Source organism: Culex pipiens, chromosome 2 (genome assembly GCF_016801865.2).
Source record: "Culex pipiens pallens isolate TS chromosome 2, TS_CPP_V2, whole genome shotgun sequence".
In the NCBI taxonomy this organism is placed as follows: domain Eukaryota; kingdom Metazoa; phylum Arthropoda; class Insecta; order Diptera; family Culicidae; genus Culex; species Culex pipiens.
In genome coordinates, this window is record NC_068938.1 from 59,789,398 (window position 1) to 59,817,380 (window position 27,983).

General features: G+C 41.7%; 1 protein-coding gene across 1 annotated transcript; it reads left to right on the forward strand.

The window, feature by feature from the left end:
• Nucleotides 1-27,623, forward strand: LOC120413650 (mucin-19). The gene is made up of 6 exons (XM_039574565.2): nucleotides 1-420; nucleotides 13,617-13,803; nucleotides 13,883-14,066; nucleotides 14,141-19,339; nucleotides 19,508-20,014; nucleotides 27,397-27,623. Exons 2-6 carry the CDS (start codon nucleotides 13,618-13,620, stop codon nucleotides 27,450-27,452), a joined length of 6,132 nt encoding a protein of 2,043 aa, XP_039430499.1. The 5' UTR covers nucleotides 1-420; nucleotide 13,617; the 3' UTR covers nucleotides 27,453-27,623.
• The last annotated feature ends 360 nt before the right edge of the window (nucleotides 27,624-27,983 follow it).

A 27,983-nucleotide genomic window follows, 5' to 3' on the forward strand; every position in this document is an offset into this window, starting at 1 on the left:
AGCCAGGCAGCAAGAAAATGGGAAAAAATGCAAATGGCGGTCGTTGTTATTGTTCGCTGGTAACAAACGGGCTCGATTTTCGGTAAATGGTGCGCGTTTCGCAGCGTTTTGCGGCCGGAAAATATCGTGCGACGGTCGGGGCTAGTGCCGGGAACGGGTTGCAGTCGTTCGCGACCGGAAACTGAGCGTGTAAAGTGGACTTTTCGGGACGGGTTTGGTGCGCGGACCCCGCGGAAACTTTTTCATTCTCTCGGTGGTGGCGTTTTTTTTTTTCCTTTCCCCCTTGGCCAGCAAGCGAGGGCCCCGACGGAGAACGAAACGAAAAAGCGTAGAGCCCAAAGTGTGTCAGCAGCAGGAGCAGGAACAGAAATTCGTCGACGATTCGACGGGCTCCGCGGCGGAGCAATTAGGCTCAAATGGGTAAGGGAGCGGTGGATTCCGGTGGACCATGTTCCGCGCGTCAAGTGTGTGCGTGTGTGTGTCTGTGCTGTTGGTCTGACCTTCTTCGGTGCTTCCCGAGGAAATTGTGGATCCGGGTTCAACCCGGTGACGAAGATTGTGCGTGTCCCCCCCGCGGAAAAGTGCGTGTGGCAAGTGAGGATGCCGTTTTTCTGTGCGTGAGAAAGTCACGAAAAAAATGCCAGAATTCAGCAAGCTGCTGAAATTCAGCACGAAAAAAAAACCGACCCCAAATCAGTGAAAAATCTCGGCTAAAAACATCGTTTTCAACCCGGCCCCCGCTCGCCGAACCCGAGTTGGCCGTGGACAACGCGCAACCAGCCTTCGGGGGCCAGAAACTAGCCCCGCGGGGACCGATCCCAGCAGGCGACGGCCCCCAAAAAAAATCATCGTAATCATTGCCCGTCAAAATCAAAATGGCTGCGCTGACGAGCTGAGCGCTCGCGGAGTCGTCGTTTTTCTGTGCCTTTTTCTTCCCTCTGGTAACAGAGAGAGAGTGAGGGAGAGCGAACTTTCGCTCTCTTCGACCGCACACGCACACGTATGTGTGCGTGTGTTTTCGGTACAAAAACATTCGGCGAAATTTCGCCCGCTCGGATTGCCTTTTGTTTGCCCTCTCTTTCAAAATGAAAACGAGAGAGAGTGAGAGAGCGAGAGAGATGGTGGGTTAACCTTTCGAAAGGGCCTAGCGGGCGCGTGTAAACGTAAACAAATTTTGAACGAAGCATCAGCGCGCCGCACCGGTTTGGGTGTGGGTGGGAGAGGGTGGGGGGGGGGGAGGGAGAGTTGGAGGAGGATGCTCACGTTGTCCTGGTCGCGCGAGCGGGATGGTTGAGAATGTGTGTTTGTGTGCTTTAGTGTGTTAATCGGGAAGATTCGGAACATAATATTTTGGAAAAAAAATAGTAAGGAAAAGTGTGTTTTGTGATAACGAAGATTGTTTTGTTTGGAGAAAAGTCGAGCAGAAATAATAACGAAGAAATCAAATGCCAAAGCTGTTACAGGTTCATACTTGGTGATATGTAGGGGCAGGGGGGCAGAATGGGCCACCCTTGGTTTTTGGCATTAGAATGGATTTAGACCAACTGTACGGCAAGGGTCTTAAAGGGTTTTAAAGGACGTAAAATAACATCACCACAGAGATCACCATACCGAAAACGACGTTTGAATTCATTGTATTTTTGGAATTATGAGCAAAAATGTAAATTTATTGACAAAACCACGCCAATGTTGTTTATTTGAAGGTTTTTAAATAAGCTTTCTGTAAAGTTGGATTGTTTGAAAAAGTTCGTCAATGCAGGCCAAGTGCGAATGATGCTGATGATACCTCTTCAGTTGACGCTCAGGCGAGGAACATCCTGGAAGGAGCGTCACTGACTACGTCCGTAGTCCTGTTAGATCATACTTGATCAAGACAGTATAGCTCTGGTTCCTTGCAAGTGTCCTATTTTCTTACCTCCACGTTGGCTTGGTTTTCATGATGACCTAGCTGGTGGCCTGTGGAAACGGATCGTAAACCTTTGACCAGCGAGGGTCAAAGTCGAGACGGCTAAAAGAAAGGGGCGCGACAATGTGGGAAAGGGAATTAATTTGTGATTGTTGACGGTATTGTTTTGATTCGCAGTATGTTGAGTCAACTGCTGTGGATGTACCTGAAACATCGCACAACGGGGTTTCTCTTCTTTCCATTTCATCTACCACCTGTCTTCTGTTTATTTTGTTTCACTGATTTTCTAACGCGGCTTCTGTTTACTATCCTGCATTTAATTTCGATTTTACTCATTTGATTCTCTTATTTCTCAACACTTTTTCACTCTATTTTACCAATTGATGCTGCTGTAACATACTTTCTGCTTTCCCTTAATTTGGCAGCGATGTCAATTTTGTTTATCATGTGCCTTTTCTTTATTTATCTATTTGAATAATTTTTCATCTGCCCTATAAATTGCCCTAATTCAACCTAAGCTTGTTTGTTACCTCTATTTATTAACTATTGTTAATTTCTTACTTCATACATAAATATCTTTCTTTTACTATTGATTCTTCAAATAGTATATTTCTTTCACTGTCCATTGTTTTCAATCTTCACCCTTTTCTTTAAAAACTAGTGAGGTTTGAGCCCTTACTCAATTTTTGGAATGATCAAATAACTAACACAAATATTACTATTGTACTTTTGTTAAACTTTTATAACATGCTTAGGACCAAAAATTGTAACAAAACACCGCGACAAAAGAAATAGCAACATATAAACACGACTCAACACTAGGAAATACTTAAGGAGAAAACAATACACAGTAAAATAACAACTAGTTTTTGATTTCAAACTAAAAATTAAACAGTTTTTGCTTTAATGAAAGTTGATAGGCACACTATAAATGGTTAGGCGCTTATACTTACATCAAACCCTACGTAATGTACCACCCCCGGCCGAGTTAAAATGCGTAACCGGAAAAGAAGGTGTGCATGCCTGGCACGAACACTCAAAGCGTGTTCTAGCGTGCTGCTCGTACTGACTCAGAGCAAGGGTGAGATGTAGGTGTAAGGGCAGTGCGTGTTCGTCGGGAACCTAGTGCATAAGATCGGTCAAGGCCCGTTCTTACACTGAAAATTGCGAATTGCGAAATTGTTTGAAAAAGTTCGTCAATGTTTAGAATGTTACCAGGAGCTATTACGATGGTAATCAATCAACAACGGAACCTTCAAATCATTTGGAGGCTTGGTGGTGGAAGTGTTACATTAAAATTCAGTTGGGGGCAGAATGGACCACCCCTTTTCCTGCCTTACAAAAACAATCAAATTTACAAAATTTGAGCTAAGTGGATTTTCATTCCTGGTAGCTTCACAAATTACGTTTAATACAACATTAGTTAATTTTTTTATCGTTTTGATGCTTATTAGGATTGGTTTTTAACTTTTTCGCAAAGCTTTTGCAAATTACTGTTAATAATAGATTTTTTTAAAACCTTAATATCATTTTGCAACAGCCTCCAACACCCATACTCATATACGTAAAAAGTTAGGGAATTGCATTGACTATAAGCCTACGGTAATAACTTTTTGACCAATCGCAGTTTTTCTCATAGTTTTTCGATTTTTCTATAACAAACTTTTTACAACGTTGGTTTTTGCCCTGTAGGCCGCCATAGCGGTACTTTTTGGTCTCAATTTTTACATATTCGGAATCCTCGGAAAATATCACGTTAGTTAGAAGTATTGGGGTTGTCCATAAAATTCCCAAACTTTTGACGTATATGAGTATGGATGTTAGAGGCTGTTGCAAAATAATATTAAGGTTTTAAAAAAATCTATTATTAACAGTAATTTGCAAAAGCTTTGCGAAAAAGTTAAATCAATCCTGGATGTCTAAGACACATTTTGAAGGGCTTTAAAAGACCTTTCGAATGCATCTAAGAGAGTTGGAATTGATGAAATTTTAAGAAAATGCTAGCAATTTTAGGATTTTTTATGTTTTTTGGACATCAATATTCAATGCCTGTTGTATCCCACTTCCCTTTGTCGTAGAGAGCTCATAATTGGCATGAGTTCATCCCATGTATAGACAAACAAACGCTGAAAGTTTCATCCAAATCGGAGCAACTCGATACGATCTGTTACCCATTGCACACATCCAATTCAAATGCTGTTAAAGGCAAACTTATAGAAAATTGGACGAGCTTTCCGTTATAAATATTTTCGAAATTGAAAACTCAAGTCTGTCATATAGAGATGTCCAAAAACCACAAAAAAAAAACAAAATTTTCAACATTTTTATGTTTAAACCGCTGTATCTTCACAAGAATTGAACATAGGACAATGGTCAATATGGAGACTTGTCTGTAAAATTGTCTGGGGAATCGATTCTCATTATCGGTTTAAAAAAAATGAAGTTTAGACCACTTTTCAGGAAAACAGTTTTAGTAAATGATTTTTGTATTTTTTTGTAACATCTTAGGCTATCTCCTCAAAAATTTTGAACGAAAAAAATCGTGATATCACCTTAAAATGAAACTTTTAAACATAAAAATTAAAAAATCTCATAGAAGTGGCATGTAATCTTCTTTCAGTGTATTTTTTTTTTTTTTCAATAAGCCCGTCAAATTTCCCACAAGTTTGTCTTTGACCACTTTTTGATACAATGCAATGGCTTTGAGATGCAGCATTTTTGCCTTCCTCACCTTACTGAGGAAAGGCTTTAAAATCACTCGAAAACTGAACTTCTCAATTAGACCTCCTAGACCCACCTTCATGTATACCTATCGACTCAGAATCATGTTCTGAGCAAATGTCTGTGTGGATGTGTGTAGGTGGGGGGACAAAAAAATTGTCACTCGATTATCTCCGGACTGGATGAACGGATTTTGACCATTTTAGTCTCATTCGATCCGTCTTGAGGTCCCATAGGTCTCTATTTAAAATCAGTAAGTTTAGTTAAGTACTTCAAAAGTTATGCTAAAAAAACGATTTCGGCGTATGTCCGGAAGATTGTAAAAAGGGTGGTTTTTGCAAGGAACCCTGTCACATTATCAGAAAGGTATTAAAAAGACCTTTCAAATGAGCCTAAAACATCAAGGATCTGACAACCCTATCAAAAGTTATTAGCACTTAAGTGTTATTTATACACTTTTTGGAGGCCGGATCTCAGATATTTCAGTAAAAATTATGTCCGGGTCCATCATGCGACCCATCGTTAGTTAGATAATTGAAAGACCTTTCAAATGACAAACATCAGGAATCTGACAACCCTATCAAAAGTTATTGGCACTTAAGTGTTATTTATATACTTTCTGGGGGCCGGATCTGAGATATTGCGATAAAAATCGAGCCAAACATTTCATTAGGGCACAAAACCAAAACGTAAACATTCGGGATTATTCCACTATTCCATTCATTAGTACACTCCCTACATGCCCTCCAAGAATCAGATTGATAACAAACAATTTCCTATTGAAAAAATCAAAAACACAAAAGGGCACATAACCATTTTCACTGCAAACCAAAAAAAATGTTCAAATGTGCCCTTTTATTTTTCGTTAGTTTCTCGTACTTAAGGAACTTTTTTTGTTATAAAGTGAACTTTTCATGCATTCTTAACACTAATTCACCTCAAAAAAAAGTTTGGATTACTTTTCACCAAGGATTTCTGCAGAGAAAAACTTCGTCAAAAGAACAATGTTTAATACGGTCCCGCGGCTGCTGTTCAGTACACTTTTGAAGAATTTTTATGTTTCACGTACCTTATTTACACTATTTAATCACAAAACTTCACCAATTATCAAAATTTCTACTGAATTCCTCATTATTTCTAACTAAACAAAAGGGCCCGTAAACATCATTCCAAACAACAATGCGGTGACAGCGCTTTAGTGCCCTTTCAGCTCTCTTCGAAATTGCTTTTAGAAAGGGCCCATTATGAACAACAGTCGGAAAGTTAAAAGGGCCTAATAACGAGATTTTCTTAATTTATGAGTTTTATTGCGAAAATTAACAAAAAATAAGAAGCATTTAAGCAGAGTTGAGGATAATGATGTGTTTTATGGTATCATCAGTAAAAATACCAACAGTCAAGCTTCTTTTTTAAATAGGAATTGAAACAAGTTGTCCACTTTTTGCAAGCGATTTTCTCGAATCGCGGTTTTTGGTTTTGTGCCCTAATGAAATGTTTGGCTCGAAATATTGTCTGAATCTTCCATGTGTACTTTCGTTGGATAGGTTTTTTTTATCAGACCTTGCCGATGAGCCAGAAAAATTGAAGGTCTGCGAACCCTATCAAAAGAAATCAGTAATTAAATTGATTTGTTAAACATGTTAAGGGAATGTTGCTATTTTTACTGAATGTATATACTTTATGAATTTGAGGAAGGCACCAACCACCTAAAGGTGGATTAAGTATCGTTTAAATTACAAAATACAAACAATTCTCGAGTGCAACTGGCTCCATGTACACAAAAATGGCTTTTATAGGCCTAGGATAACATGTCTACAAAGTTTCATTGAAATTGGAGAGGGTCGAGTACAAAAGTACCAGAAAAATACCTGATTTGAGCTGGAATTGCTCAAGAGGAGATCTAGTACTATAAACGCTGAAAAATCCCATGGGTATTTTCTTTAAACTCGAGATATCTTCATTTGAAAATGTCTGGTTTTCAAGGGGAAAGTGTATGGGGCCACCCTAACGAAATTCGAAAATCGTCCAAATATATGTTTTACCATGTAATTTTGTCCGCTGAATCTAAATCTGTCCTCAGAATTGAGCCAAAGTTTCAAAAAGTCGATTTTTTTGGTCATATTTTGGGTTTTATGATAGTTTTACCTATGCGAATTATGTAGGGGAAAATCATTCTTTTAGAAAAAGTTATCATTACAGACATTACAGTGAGATTTGAATAAGCAAGTTCTCCCAAGGGAACACCCTCGAAGAGAATCGGAGCTGGCATTTACAATGTAGATTCAGTGGCAGTTTTTACTCAACATGTTTACATTCCATACGTCGCCTTCTCTAAGGTGTCGTGATAAGGTCCAGCTTGTGCTGATCGACTAAGCTATCGAATCCAGAAGCGAAACGATCACTAGTTGTGTTGGTCCGAGCCAGGATTTCAACCCCGATCTAACGCCAACAATCGGAATGGTTGAACGTTCGGAAGTGGTCTTCTTTCCTTCCTCCTTCAGCGTAACACCGGTTTCCGGACCCACGTTTGCTTCCGGCTCTATTTAGCGCCTTTTTGCAGAAATACCCGCCATTTACCACTCATACACACGACACACGCCTTTTTGTCGTTCGACCCTCGAAAACTCAAAGAAACGAGCAAAGACAACATTGCGGTTGTGTTTGTGGAACCGCGCGCGGTTGACCCGCTGGAGCGCCACTCGAATGACTACACCTACTAGCTGACGATGGGCTCGGGTGCGAAAAATAAAGAAAACGCAATGTACGTACTCTGCCCCGGGACGGTGTTGACACCCGCGGCCTCAACCTCGCGAACTCTTTCACTCGGGGCTCGGGCTTTCACTCGGGGCATGAGTGAGTCGTGAGAAGTGCGAGTTACCATCGAATGAAACATTTTAAAAAGAAGACAAAGTTGACTCTTTGAAGCACTTGCGAGTTCAGGATATCCTAAGAAGAGCGATGTAATCAGGATCAGCAAGTAACGTTCGGTGCGAGTGATGGGTGGGAGATGTGTGGTGGTGTCGGCCAGCGGCGAGTTGTCATCCCAATGCCCAACAGTTGAGTTGAAAGTGCACTTGTGTTGGTGGTTCCGGTAGAGAGAGAGAGAGAGAGAGAGGAAAAAAAGGCAGCCCCGCGTGCGCCGATGTCTGAGTGGCAAACCTACCTGTGTGTTGTGTGTTGGCTAGAACGTTTGGCTGGACTGGGTGGTGACTGCATTTATGAAGCAGCAGCAATTAAAACAGCAGGGCGAATAGTTTTGAGTTGCGTAAATCGAAAGAGTGTGCGGTGAGCTGTCGCAGCGAACAACACCGACATTACGACGGTAACATTTCAAAAGGCATCATGTACATTTTGACACTTTCTGGGTTATTGAATATACTGAAAGTACTTCTAATAAGCTACCTCTCCACCAAAAATGAGCAAAAGTTACTTCAGTAAAGTCTGTTTAATCAGGATTTTAAATAAAGTAACATAAACAAAATCTCTGCCATCAGCAGTCCCTGTTTATATAGCCCTGTCAATCTGTCAAACAAAAGGCTACATAAACCTCGTGACGAAAAAAAAGCAACATGAAAAAAGCGCCATGTACATTCGGCGAAGAAAAAACGAATCATAACAAAGCGCCCCCCTCAGTGACAGCAGGGTGATATCGACGTTGATGATTTCAAAAGAAGTTATGTTCAAAAGCAACGTTTTTCATCGTTCGTTATCATTAGAACATCTTATTTTGCTTTTATATAAAAATGGTAATTGAAAATGGATGCTCAACATTCAAATGCGTTTTTCTCAAAACGCATGGTTTGTACATGATGCTTTTTGAAATGTTGGCATCGTTATGTTTGTTCTTCTCAAATAAAATTACGGAAATCATGTTTTATTGAATATGGATGATCAAGTATCAACAAAAGCAACGTTTTTCATCGTTTGTTATCATTAGAACATCTTATTTTGCTTTTATATAAAAATGGTAATTGAAAATGGATGCTCAACATTCAAATGCGTTTTTCTCAAAACGCATGGTTTGCACATGATGCTTTTTGAAATGTTGGCATCGATTAATCAAAATTTAAAGGATTTTTACAGCATGCTCACAGTGCGTTGTTGCGACCGAGCCACGTAGCCTAGTGGTAACGCTTCCGCCTCGTAAGCGGTAGATCGGGGTTCAAATCCCGGCTCGGACCCAACACAACTGGTGATCTTTTCTCTTCTGGAATCGATTGCTTAGTAAAGGGAAGGTAGTATAACGTCACAAACTGGACCTTATCACGACACCTTAGGGAGGCGACCTATGGAATGTTAACATTGACCTTAACATGTTAACATCAGGTTGAGAATGAAACTGTCACTGAATCCGCTTTGTAAATGCCGGCCCCGATACTCTTCAAGGGTGTTCCCCTCAGGAACTGGGAAAGATTTACTTACTTCACAGTGTATGTTCATGTGTCACAAATGTTGGAGATGATCTTACATGTCACTTACAGAACCCTATTTGTAACTGTATTAGGGAGCGTTCTTTTGTTACGTAACGCAGTTGGGTGGAGGGGGGGGGGGGGGTGGTCGATGGGCGTGTTACGCTCCATACAAAAATTTTAAAATTTGTATGGACAAAAAAAAACGCTCCCTTGAAATCAGGAGAACGGAATAACGATGGAATGTAATCTGTACAGGAAAGTTGAGTACGTTGAGTCTTGTGAATGGTAAATTAATATTTTTCCAATACTGCCACCACCTTTTTGCATTTCTCACTGATGATGATAAAAAGAAAATAAATTTCTTTTTTAACTCTCTACGGCATTTTTAATAATTAGTTGAAGTATTAGGCTTATGTCACAAATTCCAATCATAATCTTTTGTCTATTTGCTGTTTTCAATAATGTTCAAGTGTCTTTTTCGTTTTTTTGTGTTTTTAATTTTTTGTGATATATTACCTCAATCATGAGCATGTAAAAAAAATGAAATTTGAAAAACGATACACCATTTTATGTTGTTATTCTTGGATTTGTTGATGAATTATTAAAAGAAGTTCAACTAATTCTAATTCTTGTTTAACCCTCTACAACCCAACCTCGCCTTTAGACGGGCTTCGATTTAAAAAATCGCCAAAAATCTATTTTTCAACCAATTTCAAGCATTTGATATAAGAAATTTAAAATTTTAGAAAATGTATGGTCTAGAAGATTGACTTGTTTTACGTGACTTTGCCAATGTATTAAAAAATGTCATTTTTTTAGGGGTCAACTTTGGCTGTTTTTTTTTACTAACTTTTTCTATATTTTAAGTCAAAGAGGTATGCAGTAGTTTTTCTAGTGTCCCGGACTATGCCTCTAGAAATGTTTGAACAATTTAAGAGGCAGTATTTGTAGATTCTGCTCGGTTTGTTCTAGAGGTCGTATCGAGGTGCTCCGATTTGGATGAAACTTTCAGGGTTTGTTTGTCTATACATGAGATGAACTCATGCCAAATATGAGCTCTCTACGACAAAGGGAAGTGGGGTAAAACGGGCATTTAAGTTTGAGGTCCAAAAAACATGAAGAATCTTAAAATTGCTCGCATTTCCGTAAAACTTCATCAACTCCAACTCTCTTAGATGCATTCGAATGGTCTTTTGAAGCCCTTCAAAATGTGCTATAGACATCCAGCATTGGTTTCACTTTTTCTCATAGCTTTTGCAAATTACTGTTAAAAATGGATTTTTTTAAAATCTTAATAACTTTTTCCAACAGCCTCCAACACCCATACTCCCAAAGGTCAAAAGTTAGGGAATTTCATGGACTATAAGCCTACGGTACTAACTTTTTGGCCAATCGCAGTTTTTCTCATAGTTTTACGGTTTTTCTAGAACAAACATTTTACAACGTTAGTTTTTGCCCTGTAGACCAAGAAGACGGCACTTTTTGGTCTCAATTTTGTCATATTCGGAATCCTCGGACAATTTCACGTAAGTTAGAAGTATTGGAGTTGTAATATTTCTTTAAAAAATAATTAAATAAAACATTTTTGAAAAAAGAAAAAGATCTTATTAACCCTATGACCAATACGTCAAATGCTGTATCAAGTAGGCGAAAACCTGTTTTACCCCCAATCCAACAAATTGTTAAAAAATATTTTAATTCATTCTAAACGGCAATTTTTCCAATCAAATTTACAACTCCAATACTTCTAACTTACGTGAAATTGTCCGAGGATTCCGAATATGACAAAATTGAGACCAAAAAATGCCGCTATGGCGGCCATCAGGGCAAAAACTAACGTTGTTAAATGTTTGTTCTAGAAAAATCGTCAAACTATGAGAAAAACTGCGATTGGCCAAAAAGTTAATACCGTAGGCTTATAGTCCATGAAATTCCCTAACTTTTGACCTATGGGAGTATGGCTGTTGGAGGCTGTTGGGAAAAGTTATTAAGGTTTTAAAAAAATCCATTTTTAACAGTAATTTGCAAAAGCTATGAGAAAAAGTCAAACCAATCCTGGATGTCTATAGCACATTTTGAAGGGCTTCAAAAGACCTTTCGAATGCATCTAAGAGAGTTCGAATTGATGAAGTTTTACGGAAATGCGAGCAATTTTAAGATTTTTCATGTTTTTTGGACCTCAAACTTCAATGCCCGTTTTACCCCACTTCCCTTTGTCGTAGAGGGCTCATATTTGGCATGAGTTCATCCCATGTATAGACAAACAAACCCTGAAAGTTTCATCCAAATCGGAGCACCTCGATACGACCTGTTTCACATCGGTGAAAAACTCGCTCTTAAATGATAATGGTGCTATTTTATAGCATGAAACATGAAAAAATTAGATAGTCAAAATGTAATGATAGAAGGTTGTAGGCCAAATACTACCAAAAACATAAATAAACTAAATTAAAATATGTACTAAAAATGAAACAAGAAAAACATAAATCAAGAGAAGTAAAGTTTTTCGTAGAACAAAAGTTGCTCAAAATGACCTCCTGAACAAGGGAAAAATAGAAATTTTCGAAAAAAATTTGGCAGTTGAGGGTTAAGGTTTAGCAATGAATAAATTGTAAGAAAATTATGTTTGGGGTAGTGAGTGCCAATCTGCTTTATCCATTTTACATAAATATTTGCTTTAAATTTTGTTTTTGTAAAGATTGAGTATTTACCGGTATAGAAAAAGGTCCTTTTATTGAGCACAACAAAAAATCTGATGGTGAAATCGCATTCAAAAGCATGCAAAGACACTTAATATTACACACAGCATGTACAATTTTTGTAAACCCCAAAAAAAGTTGCAACCGACGGGATTCAAACCCAACACCAACAGTTAAGACTGGCGCTTTGGACCACTCGGCCATCAGACCGATGAAAAATGGAAAGGATAAACGCATATATGAGCTTGACATTTCGGTCAAGTAGGTTTGCCTTACTGACGGGCTACATATTTCAGAGTGTAATATTACATAGTATTTCATCAAATAATGCAAAATTAATTTCACACCCAGGCCTTTTACACGTGCTGGATTAATACTTTTTTGCTGTGAGAGATTTTGGACCAAAGTTCTAATCTAATCTAATCAGACCCTAGCGCAGCCAATATTTCGAAGGGATCCTGGAGGGTGCCTTAGGTTAGATTACGCCTAGCACTCTTCTTGCCATTTATTAACATTTGTAGTGCGCCATCGGAATGCATTGAAACATCACAAGCGTTAAAGTGGCCAGACCTACTGCGTAAAGCCGTATCGCAGAGATGACTCGTAATTGGGTTGAGTTTGAACACTTAATCGACAGGGGAGGAAGAAGCGTGGGGACACACCACCATACGCTCCGAGATTTTGGTTGTATTCGTTGGGAGCACCAAGCTAAGAAGGTTTGGTACTCCGGGACCCTCTGGGATGGGACATTGTATTTCCACAAATGCCCTGGACACTATTTGCCGTGGTTAAAGCGCCACAACTCGCTCTGAGAGATATTGGACTAAAGTTCCTTCCTCACGTTTATAATAATTTTATTCAATCAACTCTATCAATCTAACTACGTTATTCGTACCATTTAATACAAGTCAGTAAGGGTAGTCAGATCTTCCTAATTCAGGGCTCAGTCCTTACTGTTTTCGGGCATCACTTCTATTCCGATCTCAGCAAATTGTATGAAAAATACATAAGTGCTCATAACTTTTGATACGTTTGTCAGATCAACAATATTTTTGGTTAATTTGAAAGGTTTTTTTGCTTATCCATCCAGCGTTAGGTTACTTGATATACCGGGCCCTTTTTTTAAGTTGACAGACCTTCAATCGTCTAAGTGCGTTGAAAGGTCTTTTGATTACCTATCCACCTATGGGTTGCATGGTAGATCCGGACAGCATTTTCATCAACATATGTGAGATTCGGCCCCCAAAAAGTGTCTAAATAACATTTAAGTGCTCGTAACTTTTGATAGGATTGCCAAATCTTCAATATTTTGAGAATTTTAGGAAATGTATAGTAGTTTAACAACGGAATTGCAGAGGCGGGATTAGGTTTTAGAGCGTTGCCAAAGTTTAAAAATACAGCTTAGATCTTAGCTGTCAAACTAAGTAATTCATCCTCCGAAGCCCAAACGAATGCCGCAAGAGTAACTTACTTAGCTATTCAAAATTAAATGTTTGACCTACAGTACCGAGGAACTAGATCGTTACAGAAATTAGTTATACTCGTAAAGAAGACAGTGATAAGATTAATCAACCATGTTTGTATCATTTAGAAAAAAAAACAACAGTGAAAATATTTTCCTTCCCAAATGTAAACTTTCTTCGACCCCAGCGCGCGAACCAGTCAGACCAACCGCACACTCGTCACTATCTCCCAAAAAAAGTTCGAGCCCGCCATAATTTAGATTAGAGGACGCACCCCGTCGTCCCGCCGGCAGCAGGTCGTTTCTGATAATCCATTTCTTCGTTTTTTTTTTTGTTTCCTTCTTCAACCACGCTCCATTCATGAATATCGCCGCGCGCGCGATTGCGACATTGACCACAACGACAACAACAACAGAATGGCGGCCGATAGTGACGGTGATCAACGGAATAGCACCGACGGCGGCAGCACGCTGAAGGCGGTCGTCATTTGCGAGGGCAACCTCCACGATCCGGACTTTCAGGCGCGACTAGACTGTCTGGTCGCGCGACTCACCACGCTGTGCGACGAGCCAGCAGATAACGGCAAGCTTACGGTAGACAAGGTGAGTGTGTTGCTTCTGCAAGGTGTTGTGGAGTAGAGTTAATGTTGGGATTTTCTTTTTTCTTTCTTTTTTGTTGCAGGTCGAACCATGGAACAGTGTACGGGTCACGCTGTCGATCCCGAAGGAGGCGGCCGTCAAGCTGCGCAAGCTGGCGGCCGAAGGGAACCATGCGCTCCGAGCGCTCGGCATCCTGTCCGTGCAGTTGGAGGGGGACACGGTGCTGTCGCTCCGGCTGGTCGGCCAGGAGATTGTACTGCGGACGGGTGAGTTTGAGTTCGGTGTGGTGGTGATCAACGCGTGTTTACTAACGATTTTGTTTGTCTCTTTCTTTCTGCAGATAATTCCGCAGCGACTCCCGGCGGTGGCACCTCTAGTGGCTTAGGAGAGCTCACCCGAATACTCTCCCAACAACAACAACAGCAACAGCAGCCGCAGCCCGTGCCTCACGAGGCTGTCGCAGGTCCTTCGAAAGCTCCTCCACCTTCTCTGCCCAACAAACCGCTGGTCGTGCCACAACCCGTGGTGACACCCGTCCCGGTAGTGGCCCTGTCGAATGGACCTGTTGTGGTGGCGCCGCCGGAGAGTAGCGCCGTCGTGTTCAAGTCGCCGAACACGATCTGCCCGATGGACGGCAAGCTGCCGGTGCACGTGCCAAACGCGCTCGATAGTGCAGGTGGCGCCGGTGATGCGGCCTACCCGTTCGAGAGCATGACCCAGGCGCGGGTGATTCAACGGCGGGAGAACACGCTCGGTGTGGGTCCTCCGAAACCCTTTGTCGCGCCGAACCCTCCGATAGCCGTTGGTCCGCCTGCGCCACCTCCTCCACCGCCGCCCTACCAAGTTGCGGTTTCGGCGGTGAAGACTGGACCTCCCCAGTCGGTGGGTGGGAATGTCGCGATGACCAGCCCGTTGCTGGTGAACCTGCTGCAGAACGAGAGCGCCATCCCGCAGAGTATGGCGGCTGCGGCAGCTGGGGGACCAAAGACCAGCGCATCTACGGCCAAGTCAGTGGTGCCGGGTGTGGTGGCCGCGCCCGGCCCTAGTGTAGTGAATGTTATCAGTGACAATGAACTAAGTGTGAGCAGACAGAAGACAACGGCGACCTCGTTGTCGTCGTGTATCGTAACTAATAGTGGTAGTAACAATCCAGTGCATCCAGTGATCGGGAGTGGCCAAGCGGCCAGTATCGTGCCAGTAGTGCCGCCTCCGCCACCTCCCCAACAGACAATATTAGTGAACCATAGCAGTAGCATAAGCAACGCCGGACCAGCCGTCGTTCCGCCGGACGCTAAAGCGAACCTTCACACCATGAAAAACAGTACCGCTAGTAACAATCAGAACGTTGTAAATGTGCCGCCTTCTCTAGTAACTCCACCAATGTCAGTGCCTTCTTCAAGTAAAAACGTTAGTGTGCAACAGCAACAGCAGCAACCGCCGAGATTCAATCTTGGCCTCCGGCCTTCCAACACCCCTCAAACCGTACGGGCCCAAGCGATGGCGATGCGAATGGCCCAACTGCAGCAGCAACAGCTTAACCGGTTTCCAGTTCAACAGGGCGGCGTACCCTTCAGACAGCCATCAGCACCTCACCTTCAGCAGCAAATGAACTCCGCACGCTGGGGCAGCAATCCCCAGTCGATGGACTCGATGACCAAGTCCAGCTATCAGGAGTTTACGCGCTACCAGATGCAATACAATCTTAGTCAGCAGCAGCTGCACAAGCAGGCGCCCCAGCCCCAGCAACCCGGAGCGACGGCCGACCTGCTCGGTCTCAACAGTCTCGGGGAGCTGCCCGACTTTGGCAAAAACGATCTCGACTCGTTGCTGCCGACGCTTGGCTCGGCCGACCTGGACGGGGCCTTCCTCGACGGTTTGGACCTGGATCTGGAGCCAAAGGTGCCCCCGGCGGAACGCAAGTGGAAGCAACAGTTTCTGATCAATCCCCTGACCGGCGAGCTGGAGGAAACCCAAACCGAGGACATTCCCGAGGAGGAGGACGACGCGTCCAAGAACTTCCCCGAGTTCTTCTCGGAGATGTCCAACTCGCTGTACTCGGACGACGACGACACGTCCTGCAGCACCGGCTTCTCCAAGTTTACCTCGGACGTGAGCGACACCGAGCGAACCACCAGCACAAGCAGCAGCAGCCTGCTAGACGGGGCCAGCTCGAGCGGTGGATTCGGTAATGCCATCAACGCCTCCACCGTCAGCACCACACCCGCCAAGCTCGGCAAACCGGTCAAGGCCAAGCGGGAAAAGCAGCAAAGCTTAACGCCCAAAACCAAGGAAAAGAAACCGCGGGAAAAGAAGTCCTCTTCGGCGCTGAAACAGGTCAAGACGAAGGCGAAAATCGTGGCCACCGAAGGTGGCGGAGGCGACTCCCCCGGCAGTCAGGAAAAGATCAAACTTCGACTCAAACTGGAAAAGCCGGAAACGGTCGGCAGCATAACTGTGACCGCCGCAGGCGGAATCAGTAGCAGTTTGGCGAAAAAAGTGCAATCATCACAAGTGCTAGTAACAACTCCTGGAACGCTCGGCGTGCCCAACCCCCCTGCGACGGTAATCGGTGTGGCGTCCGCGCCCAATCTGTCCGGCGGTATGCTCTCTTCCTCGGTGACGTCGCCTATGGCGGCGCAGCTATCGCAACCCACGCTCGTCGGCAGTGCCTCGTTCTCCGGGACGAACAACAGTGCCGGCCTGCAGCAGATGGCGTCCCCCAGCAGTGGCGAAGAACTTCGCGTCCCTCCGCTGCACATCAGCCTGCGGGGGAAGAACTCGGTCGTCATCAAGAACTCGAAAAAGGACCGGAAAAAGAGCACCAGCGGGGGTGAGGAGGACAGCGACGGAAGTGGGTTTCAGCTGGGCAGAAAGAGCGGCGGCGCGATCAAGCGGACTAGCCAGGATGGCAGGTTGACGACGATCATGCCGCCCTCTTCGCCGAATCATCACAACCACACGCTGCTGGGCGCGGCATCAACGGCCGGAAGTCCCAAAGTGAAATCGAATAAACTAGAAGATCTGAACAAGGACGGAAGTGAATCGCACAAACGATCCGCCCCGGACACGCCCCTCCAGAGTCCGAACGGGTTGCTGCTGTGTCCGGCGGAGAAGAAACGTCGGCTGAGCGGTGGTGCGGTCGATGGCGTTGGTGGTGGTGCCGATTCGAATCCTCCGGCCAGCAGTATCAACGAGATAAACGAACTGTACGAAACCCTGATCTCGTCCACGGCCGGTGGACCGATCGGGTCGACGAACGTGGGCACGCTGCCCCATTCGTCGCTGTTAGCAGCGGCCACGTCGTCTGCAAAAAACTTGAAGAGCTCCAGCACGAACAACAACAGTATCAACAACAGCAACGCGTTTGGCAAGCAATGCATTAGCGGCAGCATTAAAAACCTGGTCAAGCCGGCGCAGTCGAGCCCAACGACGTCGTCGTCGTCGTCGTCGTCCGTGTCATCGCCTGGAGCTCTGGCAGCTGCACCGAATACGGCGAATAGCTCGACCTCGAAGATGGCGACGACGACGACGACTACGACAACAACAGCAACAGCGACCCACACGTCCTCGGACGCGGACGGCGTAAAGCCCGAACCCGAAAGTAGCAACAACAAATCCCCAAACAGCAGCAATAGTACCTCCTCTACCTCAGCCGGTTCGTCGGAGCAGCAAGTGTCCGGGGCGAACCAGCGAATAAACAACACCCATCATCACCATCACAACCGGCCACCGGAGCAGCAAGCAGCAGGAGGAGGAGGATCTTCCTCGCCAGCCACTAGTCTCGACCACCAGCAGCAGCAGCAGCAACAGGTCGTCCCGGGTGCAATAGTGGTGGCGCAAGGAGTACGCGGATCGCCCGGATCTCAAGCGCAAGGCGAAGACAGCGGGATCGAATCGATGGACGCACTGTCCGAGAAGAGTCCCCACCAGGTGTCGCACAGTCCGCAGGGTGGCACCGATCCCGGCAACAAGTTGATACTCCAGATGGACAGCCCCAAGGACAAACAGCAGCAGCAGCAGCAGCCAGCGTTGGCGGGCGATGCAAAGTGCGACTCCGGCACCAACAACAACAACAACAGCAGCCATACCAACCTGGACGACTACATCGACATCGAGGCGGCGCTGGCCAAGATGGAGGGCCTGAACGAGCTCCAGGTCACGGCGGCGAGTCTCGGCGAGCGGAAGCTGAACGGCGATCACGCGATACTGCTGCAGGCCGCCAAGCCCAAGCTGGACGAAGCGAATCTGAGCATTCTGCTGGGCGGCGACGACGAGCTGGCCGAGAAGCCCCAGCAGCAGGAGTCCAAGGAGGTGGTCAAAGGAGAAGAGGCAGAAGACTGGCTTGTAAAGACGGGAAGTAAGCAACAGCAGCAGCAGCAGCAGCATAAAGGAGAAGCAAACGATATACTCACTAGTAGTAGTAACAATAATCTGACGGACAAGACCGAGATTAAGGTGGAGTGCGTGCAGAAGCAGCAGCTCGCGCTGGACGATTGTTGTAGCAATAAGGAGGTGTTATGTTTAAAAAGCGAATGTGATAGTAATATAGTTGATTGTAAAGCTGTAATTAAAACTGATCCCGAGGAGGCTAACGTGAGTAGTGTAAAGCAGGAGAAGGCGGGCGGTGGCAGTGGCGGCAAGAGTAATAGCAATAGTGATGGTAGCAACAGTAGTATTAATTCGCTGGACGCGACAAAAGCGGGGGAAAAGGGTGACGCCGGTGCGGGTCTCCTGGAGCCCAAGCCACGCCACGAGCAGCCCCCACTTTACAGCTACTCCAGCGAGAAGGCTCGCGAGCGACGATCGGCGGCCAACTCTACGACTTCTTCCAACGCGTCGACGCCACCGCCGTCGTCTTCGTCGGTGATCGAGATTATCGATCTGGACGATTCCGGCAAGTCCCTAGACCTAGAACCTCACCCCCAGCAGCAGCAGCAGCAGCAGCCAACGCAAGCGACGAACAAGCCGATTCACTCGCCCCTGACGATCGACATCCCGTCCCAGCCCGAGTCGGCCGAAAATCGGGTGCGAACGAGGGCCTCCAGCAAGCTCGAAAGCCCACTCGAACCGCCCCGGCAAAGTCCCTCGATCGATTCGCCGGCGGCCGAGCGGTTGAAAAACTCCCTCAACAAGCACCCGATTGGCGCGTCCGTTGCGAACGCCACAAGCACTCCTACAACAGCGCCAGCTGCCGATCGGCTCAGTCCGAAAACTCTTCCGAAGGGCAAGCGAAAACGCCAAGGCTCGGAAAGCTCGAACCAGTCGTGCGTAAGTGATGACGTCATGATCATTCCAAGCCGTACCAAGAAACCGCGCAAGGCAGCCGTTGCTGCGGCCGCCGTCACAAACGCTGAAAAGCAACGCAAAACGGTTCCCAGCCGGGCTACGGCGCAGAGAAAAGTCGCCGCTGGTTCGACGCCGGCCACGACAACGACGACCACAACCACGACGACGCCCACTGAGTCGACACCGGCATCAACAGCTACAGTCACGGTCGAAGACTCGTCCGACAGCGACGAACCGTTGATTGAGATAGCGGGTAAATTTCGTAATACTAAACTAACTAAACCCAGTACTTCTTCTACTAGCACCTCTACCACACCCTCCTCAACTACTTCTTCGTCAACAACTGCAACAAACGCAACCGCAACCGCAACAACAACACCATCATCATCAACCTCCCACTACTCCTCATCCTCTACAACAGGTTCGTCCGCCGAAAAGGAGAAACCCCTGCGGAACCACAAAGTCCCCGTACCGTCAACAGCGTCATCCGCCGCAACCAACCACGCACCCAGCACTCCAACATCTCACAAAGCCAAAGCTGCGAGTGCCGCGGCAACGCCGTCGAACGCCGTCGCGCCCTCCCAGCCCGGCTCGGACGAAAAAATCAGCACCCGCCGAAGTGTCCGCATGACCACGTCCACCCTGTCGACGGCGGCCATGAACAGTAAAGCGAAAGCGAACGCCGCCAATCACAGCGACGGCGATGATCACCATCCGCCGCACAACCATCATCACCACCACCACCACCACAAGAACAATCACGTCAACCATCAGCATTCGGCGGCGGCGGCGGCAGGGGCGACAACGGCGGCGTCGACAGCCGATGGCAAGGGCAGTGGTGGTGGTGCTACGGGTGCAGGAACGACGACGGCGGCGGCTGCCACGGATACACCGACAACGGAGGCGCGGCGGAAAACGAGAAGTGCAGGTGAGTTTGTATTTCAGTTGCCAAATGAATCCTAATTATGATCAATAATTTGAAATCACACAAATTTAAAAATATGTATTTGTAATATTAAAAAAAATTGGAAAAAATATATATAAAAAAAAATATGTTAAAGCTGAGCAATTCTCTGAGATTTCGGTCATTCGATTTTTTTTGTATTTTTTAATCCGGCTGAAACTTTTTTGGTGTCTTTGGTATGCCCAAAGAAGCCATTTTGCATCATTAGTTTGTCCATATAATTTTCCATACAAATTTGGCAGCTGTCCATACAAAAATGATATGTGAAAATTCAAAAATCTGTATCTTTTGAAGGAATTTTTTGATCGATTTGGTGTCTTCGGCAAAGTTGTAGGTATGGATATGGACTACACTGAAAAAAAATGATACACGGTAAAAAATTTTTTGGGGATTTTTTATTTAACTTTTTGTCACTAAAATTTGATTTGCAAAAAACACTATTTTTAATTTTTTTCATTTTTTGATATGTTTTAGAGGACATAAAATGCCAACTTTTCAGAAATTTCCAGAATGGGCAAAAAATCTTTGACCGAGTTATGATTTTTTGAATCAATACAGATTTTTTCAAAAAATCGAAATATTGGTCGCAAAATTTTTTCAACTTTTTTCAACTTCATTTTTCGATGTTGCAGGCCAAGTGCGAATGATGCTGATGATACCTCTTCAGTTGACGCTCAGGCGAGGAACATCCTGGAAGGAGCGTCACTGACTACGTCCGTAGTCCTGTTAGATCATACTTGGTCAAGACAGTATAGCTCTGGTTCCTTGCAAGTGTCCTATTTTCTTACCTCCACGTTGGCTTGGTTTTCATGATGACCTAGCTGGTGGCCTGTGGAAACGGATCGTAAACCTTTGACCACCGTGGGTCAAAGTCGAGACGGCTAAAAGAAAGGGGCGCGACAATGTGGGAAAGGGAAGTAATTTGTGATTGTAGACGGTATTGTTTTGATTCGCAGTATGTTGAGTCAACTGCTGTGGATGTACCTGAAACATCGCACAACGGGGTTTCTTTTCTTTCCATTTCATCTACCACCTATCTTCTGTTTATTTTGTTTCACTGATTTTCTAACGCGGCTCTGTTTACTATCCTCCATTTCGATTGTACTCATTTGATTCTCTTATTTCTCAACGCTTTTTCACTCTATTTTACCAATTGATGCTGCTGTAACATACTTTCTGCTTTCCCTGCTTTCCCCCTTCCCAACCAATCAATCAATCAATCAATCAATCAATCAATCCTTAATTTGGCAGTAAATTTTGTTTATCATGTGCTTTTTCTTTATTTGTCTATTTGAATAATTCAATATTCATTTTGGGCCAATATTCAAATTTGGGCCTATAAATTGCCCTCAATACAATCTAAGCTTGTTTTTTTACCTCTATTTATTAATTATTGTTAATTTCTTTATCTACTTTATAAATTACTATCTTTCTTTTACTATTGATTCTTCAAATAGTATATTTCTTTCACTGTCCATTGTTTTCAATCTTTACCCTTTTCTTCAAACAAATGAGGTTCGAGCCCTTACTCATTTTTTGGAGTGATCAAAGAATTAACACAAATATTACTATTGTACTTTTGAAAAACTTTTATAAAATGCTTAGGACCAAAATTGTAACAAAACACCGCGACAAAAGAAATAGCAACATAAAAACACGACTCAACACTAGGAAAGATTTCAGGAGAAAACAAAACACAGTAAATAACAACTAGTTTTTGAATTCAAACTAAAAATAAAACAGTTTTTGCTTTAATGAAAGTTGTTAGGCACACTATAAATGGTTAGGCGCTTATACTTACATCAAACCCTACGTAATGTACCACCCCCGGCCGAGTTAAAATGCGTAACCGGAAAAGAAGGTGTGCATGCCTGGCACGAACACTCAAAGCGTGTTCTAGCGTGCTGCTCGTACTGACTCAGAGCAAGGGTGAGATGTAGGTGTAAGGGCAGTGCGTGTTCGTTGGGAACCTAGTGCATAAGATCGGTCAAGGCCCGTTCTTACACTGAAAATTGCGAATTGCGAACTTCATTTTTCGATGTAAAATCGAATTTGCAATCAAAAAGTACTTTAGTGAATTTTTGATAAAGTACACCGTTTTCAAGTTATAACCATTTTTAGGTAACTTTTTTGAAAATAGTCCCAGTTTTTCATTTTTAAAAATTGGTGCCCATGTTTGCCCACCTTTGAAAAAAATATTTTTGAAAAGCTGACAAAATTCTCTATATTTTGCTTTATTGAACTTTGTTGATACGACCCATAGTTGCTGAGATATTGCCATGCAAAGGCTAAAAAACAGGAAAATTGATGTTTTCCAAGTCTCACCCAAACAACCCGCCATTTTCTAATGTCGATATCTCAGCAACTATAGGTCCGATTTACAATGTTAAAACATGAAACGTTCGTGAAATTTTCCGATCTTTTCGAAAAAAATATTTTCAAAAATTTAAAATCAAAACTAACATTTCAAACGGGCCAAACATTCAATATTACGCCCAAAATATTTTTTTCAAAGGTGGGCAAACATGGGCACTAATTTTTAAAAATGAAAAACTTCAACTATTTTCAAAAAAGTCACCTAAATATGGCTTTAACTTGAAAACGGTGGACTTTATCAAAATTTCACTAAAGTACTTTTTGATTGCAAATTCGATTTTACATCGAAAAATGAAGTTGAAAAATTTTTGCGACCAATATTTCGATTTTTTGAAAAAATCTGTATTGATTCAAAAAATCATAACTCGGTCAAAGATTTTTTGCCCATTCTGGAAATTTCTGAAAAGTTGGCATTTTATGTCCTCTAAAACATATCAAAAAAAAAAAAAAAATAAAATAAAAATAGTGTTTTCTTGCAAATCAAATTTTAGTGACAAAAAGTTAAATTAAAAATCACCAAATTTTTTTTTACCGTGTATCATTTTTTTCAGTGTAGTCCATATCCATACCTACAACTTTGCCGAAGACACCAAATCGATCAAAAAATTCCTTCAAAAGATACAGATTTTTGAATTTTCACATATCATTTTTGTATGGACAGCTGCCAAATTTGTATGGAAAATTATATGGACAAACTAATGATGCAAAATGGCTTCTTTGGGCATACCGAAGGCACCAAAAAAATTTCAGCCGGATTAAAAAATACAAAAAATAAAATTAAAGAAAAAAGACCGATTCCGTAGAGAACTGCTCAGCTGCTATTAAACTTACATAACAAATTCAGGGATTCAGAAATTTACAAATATGCTTGAAGAAAAACCCTGGGCCTTGTAAAGTCAAGGGGCATGATTTGATCCTAGTGTATTAGTTAAAATTTGGGTATACATTCTTTTTTATAAGCACTATGGACACCACTTCATGCTACGAGAACTCGCTTTGTCGCAGCCCCAGGGCTTAAGCGTTGACCGATAAGCTGTCTTCGTGAACTAGGTAGTTCTCCGATAGTGAAAATATCACAATTGCACAAGACACCGCTGCTTCTGTGACTTTTTCACTATCACAATGTGGGATTTAGGTGGGACTTTTTGATAGTACAGTTGATTTGTTTCTTAGCATTAGCATTTAAAATAAATCTGTATGCCTTCCAAATCTATTTGATGATAAATTTAGTTGCAATTGTTAAGTTAGAGTAATGCTGTCAATAAACTTTGATTGATATAGAATACTAGGCATTCTTTTATGTCAAATTGTCCATAGAGTCTCGATCAATCAATAATGTAATGATATCGGACAAAATTCGTTGATCTGTTGAACTAACGGTTTTCGGATTATGGTTGTATTGACCATTGTTGGGAATCGAGGAACTACGGATCTTTTGACGTAAATGGTCATTTCTTTTTCAAATCGCGATTTCTATCCTATTTGTATATCAGTTCACAATTTTTTATTGTTTTTTGATAGAAGTAGTACTACAACAGTTCCTTTACGTTTAGTTTTGAACATTAAGTTTAGAGGATGTTAGATTAAAATTTAGATTTTCAATCCAAAGTAGTTAGCATATGAATATTTGGACTTAAATGAATAATTGAATAAGTTGGACTTATGAATAACACACAACTGTGCATTTATTCTAGAGTCAGATCCATACAGCGTCAGTGTTTATTTGGTCGAAGTGTACTAATTCATTGGCAGATCTGATTCTAGTTGTAATGTACGACAAGACTAATGACGGACGTGACAGGACGAGGGCCCAGTTTAGAGGTTTCAACATCAACGATGTGCGGCTGGATCACCCTCCCAAAAAAAAAAAAAAAAAAAATAACAAATTCAGGGATTCAGAAATTTACAAATATGCTTGAAGAAAAATAAAAAAATCAATTAAAAATTAATTTATTTTTATTATTATATTTATTTATTATTATATTAAATTATTATTAAATTAAAAATTGAAAGCTTCAATAATTCTAATAATCAAACATTTCAAAATTAAGTGATTTACAAATACAAAAAATCAAAAATTAAAAAAAAATAGATTTCAAAAATTTTAGAGTACAGTACTTTCAAAAACTAATTAAATTTAACAAATTAGTAAATGAATAAACTTAAAACTAATAAACGAAAATCTTGGGAATTTGAAAAAATTCTAAACTGTTCGTACTCTATTCCCCAAAGTCCTCGTCAAAATGTCCAATCTCTAAATTTGAGTTTCTAACCTAAAATTTGTATCCAAAAAATGAATTCAAGATGGCGAAAACAATGGCAGCATTGCAGAATTAAAAATAAATAAAAATTCCGAATTAAAGGAATTTAAGATTTTTCGATTTCAATAATTTACGAATTTGATCATTTCAGAATTTAAGAATTCAAGAATCTAAGCGTATGAGGAATTTAAGAATTTAAGCTAAATATGAATTTAAGAATTTATGAACCACAGCAACCAAGGAAGTTGTTGTTTTCTTATTTCAAAACGGCTAACCTTACGGACCCAATCATGGAATATTCTGATTGTAACATTAGGCAAATTTTATTGTAAATCGCTTAGTAGACAATATTTTAGTGGATGAATGAAAAAAAATTATCGATAGTTCCCATAGTTTTGAAAATACTAAAATATCTGTAATAAAAATCTTGGTGCAAAAGCTCTGTTTGATGTACACCGTTAAGAATTCAAGAATTTTAGAGCATTAGTAATTAAAGATTTTAAGAATTAAAAAATTTAGGAATTCAGGAAATTTAAGAATTTAAAAAATTAAGAATATAAGAATTTAAGAATTTAAAAATTTAATAATTTAAGAATTTAAGAATTTAAGAATTTAAGAATTTAAGAATTTAAGAATTTAAGAATTTAAGAATTTAAGAATTTAAGAATTTAAGAATTTAAGAATTTAAGAATTTAAGAATTTAAGAATTTAAGAATTTAAGAATTTAAGAATTTAAGAATTTAAGAATTTAAGAATTTAAGAATTTAAGAATTTAAGAATTTAAGAATTCAAGAATTTAAGAATTTAAGAATTTAAGAATTTAAGAATTTAAGAATTTAAGAATTTAAGAATTTAAGAATTTACGAATTTACGAATTTACGAATTTACGAATTTAAGAATTTAAGAAATTAATAATTTAACAATTTAACAATTTAACTATTTAACAATTTAACAATTTAACAATTTAACAATTTAACAATTTAACAATTTAACAATTTAACAATTTAGCAATTTAACAATTTAACAATTTAACAATTTAACAATTTAACAATTTAACAATTTAAGAATTTAAGAATTTGAGAATTTAAGAATTTAAGAATTTAAGAATTTAAGAATTTAAGAATTTAAGAATTTAAGAATTTAAGAATTTACGAATTTAGGAATTTAAGAATTTAATAATTTTAGAATTTCAGAATCTTAGAATACAGTAGTTGTTCGGTAACTGGGCGTTGTTTAACTGGGCTGCTTTTTAACTGGGCGCTCGATAACTGGGCCGTAGCCCAGTTAAAAAGCAGACAAACGTCAAAAAACCAAAACAAACCGAAATCACCGAGGGGTTAATGGATGCAAAAATCATGGTCAGCAAATAAAAAAACTTTTTTCAAACTTTTATGTAATTTCAAGTCACAATTAAAGAAATATGAAAAGTGATCATTGTAAACAAATTTGAGTAACTTTTATTTTTATATTTCATCAAATAAATACTATGCATCGGTAGTCCCCTCGTTATTTTTCGTTCAGCCCAGTTAGCGAACAGCATTCGATGACTGGGCTACGTTCTCAGCCCAGTTACCGAACAACTACTGTATTAGAATTTAATAATTTAAGAATTTAAAAGTTTAATAAATTTAAAATTCTAATATTTCCGAATTTAAAATTTGAAGCATTTAGTGGAATTTAAGATTTTTTAATTTTAGAGTTTTCAAAGTTAAGAATTGAGAAATTTAAGAATATTAGAATTTCAAAATTAAGAAAATCAAGAACTTAAGAATTTTAAAACTTTGCGATTTAATTTGGAATTTGAGGATTTTTAAAATTTAGAAATTCAAGAAGCAGAGAATTGAAGGATTTAAAATACAGTTCAGACTCGATTATCAGAAGACCTAGGCAAAATTTCACTTCGGATAATTGAATCACGAAAAAAAACGTTGTCTTATTTTTGATTGTTGAGCTTTTTAGTATGACCTTTAAACTACTTTAAAGTAATTAAGAAATTTTAAATTAAAGATGGCGGCCAAAACGGCGATGATGATGTTTAAAGTAAGCAAATAAAAAATACGAAAAAAAAAGTTTTCTTCGTGATTGTAACGGCTCAGAGGTCTACCCAAGAGAATACTCTCCAGCTCAACTCGCCGCTACGTTTGGAACATTGGAAAGTTCGCTAAAATCGGACAGTCTCTTCGCGCAGGCTGCGTGATGCAGAACTCACTTTTCTAATCCACAAACCCAAATTGAATTGCTAAAGAAAGATACGTGTTTAAATTTGCTAAGGAAAGCTACCCCAAATCCCGGTTGACCGTTACATGATTCGATTATTATTCGAAGTCCCATACAAACCTTCGGATAATATCGAGTCTGTATTTTAATTTATTTCCAGAATTTTAAAACTTTACTTCAGAACTTAGGAGTTTAAGATTGTTGTTTTTTTACAATTCTTACATTTTCAAACTCTTTAATTTTTTTAATTTGTGTTATGCACAGATTCTGGACGTTTTAAAATGCAAGGCTTGAACATTTTAAATTTAAATGGAAACGGTCAGAATTTTTTAACATTAAAAATTAATCCTATAGATCTGATAAGATTTTGATTGCATCAGCCCTTTCCACAGCAGTATAACTATGAAGGCACATGAGTGAGTGGGAAAGTCTACTCTTAAGCTCAGTTCTTTGAAGGTTAATTTCAATAACCCCCCCCTTTTCCACTTACAGGCCTAGACTCTACCGCCGAGGGCCGCCGGAGACGGGTGTCCCGCGACAGCAAGTGACCAATCGCCGGCGCCTCTGCCGAGAGTAGCAACTACAACCGCAGCAGCAGCAGCAGCACCGCCGGTCGCCGCCGCAGCAATCGTCAGCTGTTTGACGCGCACCACCAGCGGCTGAATGGCCGCGTCCTCTACTCGCACTACTTCGAGCACTCCGACGAGGAGGAGAGAGAACGCGAGGACGACAGCGACAGTGCCGAGGAGGACGATGACACGAACAACAACAACAACAACAACAACGTGGTCATCGATGTCCTCGGGCGCGCCGGCCACACCACGCTAGTGGACGAAAACAGCAAGGCTAGCAGCAGCAGCGGGGACGATCCGCTGTTTAGCGAAGAGGTCGATCCGCTTTCGACGACGCCGGTGGGAACCGGAGAGTCGGAGGGGATCGCCGGTGGTGCCGGCGGTGCTGCTGTTGCGATGCAGACGACTACGAAGACGGGCAACCGAGCTACGGCAGTTGAGGCGCACCCGAGCGGAGGAGGGCGATACACTCGCTCCAGACAGCAGCAGCCCGGTGCGGGACCAAGT